The following is a 7,860-nucleotide window of genomic DNA, read 5'->3' as shown; positions in this document are numbered from 1 at the left end:
CCTAAGGGATGTTTTTATTTCGAGTTTGAGCAAACACTCACTCGACTATTATGCCCAAGGGCTACATTACTTCTAGTTCGGGAAAATGCTCACTCGACCATTAAGCCTAAGGGCTACATTAGTTCGAGTTCGAGATAAAGTATGTCGATAATATCGACCCTGGAAAACCCTAATGGGTACGGAATCGTTCGAACTCTCGAGAAAATCTCTTATTTATTTCTAAGGCACAACATATTTTATATGATCAAACAATAAACTTTTCAAGCCGAAAAGGGGGAGAAAGCCATTCTTTTTACTATGGCCGTATCGACCTAATTCAAGAGCCTAAAGGGCCATCTTATTTTTTAGTTTGAGAAATCATCCCCACTCAATTAAAACCTAAGGGTCACCCTACTCTGAGTTCGAGCAAGTACTCACTCGATTATAAAAACTACACTAGTCCGACTTCGATCAAATTGCCTAAAGCCTCGAACTTATGAACAAAAGTTTCATAAGGCATGAATGAAACAAAATTTTCACAAGGTAGAAAATGAAATAAAGACAAGTCGGAAAAGAAATAGATATTTATATATATGAGAATATGTACAAGGTCCGGTCAGGACCCTACACAAAAGATCAAAAAGGAAAAATCCTAAGGTTCATGATTTTCTCCGGGGGCAGCTTCTTCTCTATCGAGGTCCTCCCCGCTCTCGGATCTGCTTTTTCTCCCGACATTATCATTATCATAGGAGGAGGCCAGCACTCCAACATCGACTTCATGCTCTCTAGACTTTGTTATCTCATCGGTAATATCAAAACCTCGAGCGTGGACCTCCTCGAGGGTTTCCCTCAGAGATTGGCATTTGGCAAGTTCAGCAATCCAATTTGTTCGAGTTTGAGCGGTCTCGGCTAACTCTCTCTATTTGACTTGAGCGACTTCAGCATCGGCCTGGTAGATGGCCACGATCGCTTCTGCCTCGTCCTTTGGCTTTTCGGCTTCAGACTTGGCCTTTGCAAGTTCAAAAGCCAACCGAGCCTCGAGCTCCTCTATTTTCTTCGCTAGAATTGAGTTTTTCTCCTTCATGCCTCGAAGCTGACTTTCGGCCAATGAGAATTGGGATAAAGCAACATCTTTTTCTACAGTAAAGCGGTCCATACCTTCTTTCTACCCCCAAGGTCTCCACCTTCATCATCTCGACCTCATCGCAGAGCTGCTCAATCCTTTCGGCCTTCTGCTGTAGCTGTGAGACTGAAATGTTAGCCGCCATTCCAGAATCGAGCCCATGAGATTTTAAGATTTTCATTACCTGCTCGATCAGGTCGGTCTGATCTTGGTGAGCCTTGGCCAAATCGGCTCGGAAGTCCTTGATCTCTTCTTCTTTTTGCCCACAAAGAAGTTTAAGGGCATTTCTCTCCTCCGTGAGCCCTCGTAGGTCGGCTTCATACCGACTCAGCTCAGCTCGAGACCGAGAAAATGCTTCCCGATGAAGCGCTGAGGCCTACGCATAAAGAAGAAAAGAAGTCAGATAGGAAGAGAAAAATTAACACAAGGGTAATACCAACATGGGGAGTTAAGGCTTACCCGATTCAGAGCTTGTTGCGCTTCGTTGAAAAGGCTCGATGCCTCGCCCCGATCCTTCCTCGAGACATCGCTCAGGGGCCAGTAGCATCTTTGACCCCAGTAAACTAATCACGGAAGGGATCTTCCTTTCCATGTCCTCCTTCGATGGAGAGGGTCTTCAAGGCCTGAGCCTCTTGAATCATCTCCTTAGAAAGCGAGGGGAGCAGCGGGGAGCCTCTAATTTCTATTGCCCCAAGTGGATCACTTGGGGCGTTCTCTCCATCTCGGGGGGGGGGGGCTCGAGATCAGCCCCTGCAGCTGTACCCTCCATTGGCTCATTATGGTGGGAGGAATCCTCAATCCTCGATGACTCGGGGACTTCTCCCAAGTCTCTTCCCGAGACTCCCTTATCTCGAGATGGAGTCTCTGCAACCTTCACTGATTCAGTAGCCTTTGGGGCCTCGATGCTCATTTTCACTCGGGCCACCAGCCCAGAGTCGTCTTTTCCCTTTTCTTCGTCTTCATCCCTTAGACGCCGAACAGAGTCATCGGTCAGGAGGAGGATGTTCTTCATCAGCTTACGAGCCGCCTTCTTCTTAGGTTCTGGATCCTCAGAGGTTGAGATCTTTTTCCTGTTTTTGTACTTCACCGGTTTCGGTGTCGGGATCGAAGTCTCCTCCTCACCAAATAGTAGCCTCACAACAGCATATTTGTCAAGGCCTGTATGAAAAGAAAATAAGTAAGAAATACTTTAACAAAGTCATCAAAGACGTGGGAAAGAGGCTTACCATGAGTTTTGGCCTCCCATCGGCCCTTTGGTAAATCGTTCCACAAGCGCTCGGCATACGTAAAGGTCGAGGCCAAGTCCCGAACCCATCTCTTGAGGTTAGGAATTGCACCGGGCATCCAAGAAACTACTACATCATGAAAAAGGATATCGATGAGAAATAAATAAAGGAGCAAAACAATAAATAGGATCTAACAATGGGATTATACTTACGCTTCATATTTAATTTCTCGGGAAATGGCATCTTTTCGGCCAGGATTAGGTCGGAAGTCCTCACTCGAACGAACTAGCCCATCCAGCCTCGGTCCTTATCCTCGTCTATGCTCGAAAACAATACTTTGGTAGCCCGGCGTTGGAGTTTTATTAACCCGCTTCGATAGAGGTGGAGGCTCTACAACCTGATGAGGTGGTCGAGGGTAAAAGGCATCCCCTCGACTTTGCTCACGAAAAATCAGAGCAGAATAACAATTTGCAAAAAGGAAGGATGGATTTGGCCTAGGGTTACTTGATACTGACGGTAAAAATCAACGACAACGGAGTCGAGGGGGGCCAGCGTGAAAGGGTAAGTATAAACACTTAAAAACCCTTCCACATGTGTAGTGATATCTTCTTCGGGAGTCGGGATCACCACTTCTTTGCTCTCCCAGTTGCAATCTTTTCTTACCTGCTTAAGGTATCCCTCGGTTATCGAGCATATATATCTCGATACTAGCTCGCATCGACCGGGAACCGACGAGGCTTTATCGGTCTTAAAATCAGAAGTAAGGACACACCCACCGGGAATATACTCCTCAGGTCGTGGCTCCACCGATATTTTGTCGTCGGCCGGCCGTGATAAAGAAGCGTTTTCTTTTTGAGGAACAGTTTTTGACATTTTCTCCATTTGGATTTGAAGTTTAAAATAGAAGGAGATGATAAAATTTGGTGTTCTAAGAAGAGGTTAGCAGTGAAAATCCCAGATTTGCAGATGAAGAACTCAGAAGATGCAAAAACGAACTTAGTAGATTTGGAGATTGGAAATTTGAAAGTAAAAAATAGTGAAGAGAGGAGCTATTTATAGATTTGGCAATGACGGTTCAAAATCAGCAGTGGCCGACCATCGTCTGACGCACATTTAATGCCTTGGTAACTGAACCGACGGGACATTTATCACGTACGTCATGATCGGGCTCGATGCAGACGTTAGTGTATATCTAGTCATATCGTTGAAAAATCATATCGTTTCTCGCCACATTCTTTCCGAGAAACGAGGGGACTATCTGAATACGGTCAAATCCGAGTTTGTCATTCGTGTAATGAGTCGAGATTGGAACGTGATGAACCGAGGGTCGTCATTGTAACATCTAGATAAGAAGTAAAACCAGATTATCGAGCTCAAGATTCAAGGACCGATCAATATCGAGCCTCAATCAATATCGAGCCCGAATCAATATCGAGCTCGAATCAATATCGAGCTATGATATAAAGTAGTGTTATCAAGTTCAAGAGCCAGAGACCGATCACTACCGAGCCCAAGTCAATATCGAGCTCGGAATCAAAGACTGATCAATACCGAGCCCGAATCAATATCGAACTTGGGATCCAGAGATCGACCAATACCAAGACCGACCAAGAACGAGCTAAGAGACAAAAAACCATTGTAGCCGCACTAAGGGAGCGAATCTCGGCAAAAATTAAGAAAAAACTAATTAACTAATCTATCATGGGATACCCACTATGTATTTTTTATTATATTCAAAATAGAATTTTTTCACTATATTTAGAGTGAGTACAGATTGAACACCCAGAGAAGCATGCATTGATATACTCTCATATTCAGAAATTATTGAGATTTACACACATATAGTAAAGATTATTCTTTTTTGGATTTTGTATATTGGTTCATCTTGTTCATATAAATATCATTCCCCACTCATTTTCGGTTTACATTAATTCTCTTTTACAGTCAATATTCGATATATCTCTACTTATTTTTTCAATTTGTACCAAGTTATACCACGTATCCTTAGAACTACGAATAAATTAAACTTTATCCGTTTTTCGGGTAACCAATATCCATAAAGTGGCAACATCATTATTTTACTTTGCAAAAATAAGCAAATACCACTAACAGGGAACAACTTGAGAGGACAGAACCGTCCAAAAAAAAAAAGGCGTGGGGGGGGGAGGGAGAGGGAATGGACAGAGATAACACCTTAACTAGAATGGATTGTTGAGGTTCCATATTACCTTAGACGGAGCATTCTATTGACAAGAACAACACAGCAAAGACAGAGATGTGGACACCCCAATTTACCCTGTTCTTGGACAAGAATGGACTCATGTGTTTGGCGAAGTGACGGTTTTAGACATGCAAACTCTGCCTAAGAATTTGTGGGCACAAGCGCAACTTGCAACTTGAAACTAACAAAGATGCTTCAGCAGGACTGGAGTGGAGCACATGGAACGGATATATATCGATGTTAGTACCATCCTAAGTGCAAAATTAGACTACTCCAGTCACCAGGAAGCTACTACGATTCATAAAATAAACCAATTCCCTTTCCTGAGCCTCATCATCCACTTTTCGCAGATGTGATCACCCTTCCCAAAAAAAGAATGCTTTTTATTGCAGCCTTAAACCTTCTTTTTGGTTTTAAGCTGTGTGTTCAAAGAACAACATCATGTTGATCCCAAAGCTATTACTTTTGAAACAAGCTTTGGTCTAATCTTGCTACACTTTGGAAAATATGACAATGGAGAAGCATGAGTAGGAATTCAACCTCATGGCGATAATAATCTTTAATATTAAGCGCAACTAGGATCAGTGCTGCTTTAACATAAGTAGGACTTGAATTAAGGTGCACAACAATAGATATTTTAATCCAAGACTCAGCAAAAACATCTATTGTCCATTGTAAGGTAACCAAATACTTCAAATTACAAATGATTCCATCAGCAGGTTAGCAAAGACAATTCAAGTCAAGTTCATAGCATCACTCACTTAGCAAAAGGAAATTCCTGTTTTTATTCATATATACGGGGACAGCATTGTTACTTCCACCTTAATATGAGCATATACCACCAACAGGTGAACAAGTTCATAAAAAGATCATCAAGGTAAAAGAAATAACCCATTACATAGAATGGATGCTGAGGTCCCACATTACCCTAGAGGAGCACTTGATTGACAAGGACAACACAGAGAAGCGGACTCCCACATTTGCCCCTGTTCAAGAGCAACTAGTAATTGTTGATAAGACACTAAAAGCCCCGACTATAAAGGAATCTACTCTGTTCCCATCGACAAAAGAGAGACGAAGAATCTAAGCATCACACCACTGCATTGACAAACATCATTCTTCATTGACAACACAGTAACTTTCAACATGAACCTTTAACGGAGGCAACACACTTCCATAGAAAAGGAGAAGTTCACAAAAGACTTGAATATAGAACTTATCCTAGCAGTTCCATTTTCTAATGAACTTACCGTGTTGTCAAAGGCGCGATTAAATCCTGAAGCGGGACGTAAAACATGTTGAGGGCTTCACCTTATTTAGAGAGCACTTTAGTATCGTCATCAAGGCTTTAAAGCATACTTCCTTGCCAATGAAAGTAATCGAGAAGAGGCGATACTAAATAATTAATAGTTTAATTTATTGTATTTTTTTCAATTTCTTTGTCCATATATTTGTTATTGATATTTTATATATCAATACCACACAAGAGAGGGGTGATTTGTATGGTGTCCAATTTTTTCGTGCACAGAATATAGAAGGACATGGTTATTTTATGTGTTCCTTATACTATTGTTGCATAATAATAAATGTAGAAAGTAAATAACACAAGAATTTTATGTGGAAAAATACCAGACTCAAAAGGTGAAAAAACTACGACCTACTACCCAGTAGGAGTTTCTCCAAACACTTCACAAAATCACTGAGCCAAAACACCGTTTACAAAACTCTTGTAAACCTAAGGATTAACTCTAACCCTTTGTGGCAACCAACCCCAAGTTGTTGCGATAATTTCAAGTTAACTTTAACTTGAATACAACACTTAGAGTACCTAGTACAAATGCTTCTAGATAAAGCAGAAAAGTTACAACTCAATAGTCCTACTATAATTGAACTAGAATAAAAGACATACAAATGGAGCTGGTTCTTCTATCTGGTTCATGTAGCTTCATGTTCGCACACTTGAACCACACAGGAATTGCTTGCAAAATGTCTTGCTATTTTGCTCTCAACTCTTGCTTAACTTCTGCGTTTATGCATTGCCTGTAGAAGAAAACTTCCTGAAATATATAGAATCAGCAGAATAGGAAATAACTATAGTTTTAATGATATACTCTTCTTTAGTGAAAGAGTTCTAGTTATCTTCAACTTCTAACTCCTCCTTTATCTTGGATAGAGTTCTCTTCCCTTAAGGAGTCCTATTCCTCATCAAATATATAACCTTTTTGTTCAGGAAACATTCAGTATAATCATTTATGCTTATCTCCTTCACGTACATGCCTTGTGCTAGAATCTATCCATATCTATGTACACTATATATGAACCTAGTTCATGCTTGAGTTCCTTTGTCAATCATCAAAACAAACTTCACTTAGGCCAATAAATTCCTCCTTTTGATGATGATAAACTCTGTGCTTTTCATAAGCATAAGATCTATTTCAACTCAGCTCAATATCAACATAATGTTAGAACACTTTTCATTTAAAGTTACAAATCATCAATGACCAGGTTCATTAGGTTATAAACATCACAGTCCAAAGTAAAAAGCACAACCTGTTTTTCCCCTTTGGCATCATCGAAAAGTTGCATAATTATGTTAGATAATGATATTTTAATAAATATCACTCATGGCCACTAGGGCTACATCAAATGCAATCATGGAGTCAAGCATCATTTATCAATCTAATGATATTAGCAATCTAAGAAACATCAACAAACAGTTAGAGCACAAAATAATTGATTATCATTGATACTAGTTATCCACAAAGCATAAAGCAAAACAAAGATACTGGATCATGAGCAAAAATAACAAAAAAATCTCATTCGGGTCACTGGTTTGTCTAACTAAGCTAGGAAAGTTTCAAGGTTGGGAAGGACCAGGTTCTTGATTTCTGGCCTGAAGTAGCTTCAACATACCATGAAGAATGCCTTCATTCTTCTCCTTCTCCTTTGCAAGCTCTGCCCTGAGAGCATCCCTCTCAGTTTCTACTTCATCCAGCCTCTTCTTCAGCCTCTCAATCTCAGCATCCTTAGCCCTACTCTCTTGCACCAAGGCTCCAACTTTGCTATTCATATGTACCTTCTTGGATGAACCAAGTTCTTTGGCAGCAGCATATCATTCATAGTCACAAGCAATAAATGTGTTTTCCCCAAAGTGATCTTTGCTTGTGCCAACATCCAATTTCTTGAAGAGAACCTTGAAGTGAGCCAGCACGGTGGTGAGAATAAACCCATAGGGTATGGCATGAGTTTTGGTGCCAATTAGAACCCTATCAAAAAGTTGGATGATAAACCCATGCCAATTTATTTGCCTC

General features: G+C 40.8%; 1 protein-coding gene across 1 annotated transcript; it reads right to left on the bottom strand.

Annotated features, from left to right (window-relative positions):
* Positions 1-898: 898 nt before the first annotated feature.
* On the bottom strand, positions 899-7,619 carry LOC138903377 (uncharacterized). The gene is made up of 7 exons (XM_070191349.1): positions 7,463-7,619; positions 5,477-5,535; positions 5,090-5,239; positions 4,624-4,690; positions 1,806-2,260; positions 1,138-1,478; positions 899-1,076 (listed from the first exon to the last, which is right to left on the bottom strand). The coding sequence occupies exons 1-7, from the start codon at positions 7,617-7,619 to the stop codon at positions 899-901; spliced, it is 1,407 nt and encodes a 468-aa protein (XP_070047450.1).
* Between the last annotated feature and the right edge of the window lie 241 nt (positions 7,620-7,860).

This window comes from Nicotiana tomentosiformis, chromosome 12, assembly GCF_000390325.3.
Source record: "Nicotiana tomentosiformis chromosome 12, ASM39032v3, whole genome shotgun sequence".
Taxonomy (NCBI): Eukaryota; Viridiplantae; Streptophyta; class Magnoliopsida; order Solanales; family Solanaceae; genus Nicotiana; species Nicotiana tomentosiformis.
Note: the sequence above shows the minus strand (reverse complement) of the source record. Positions and strands in the feature narration are given on the sequence as shown.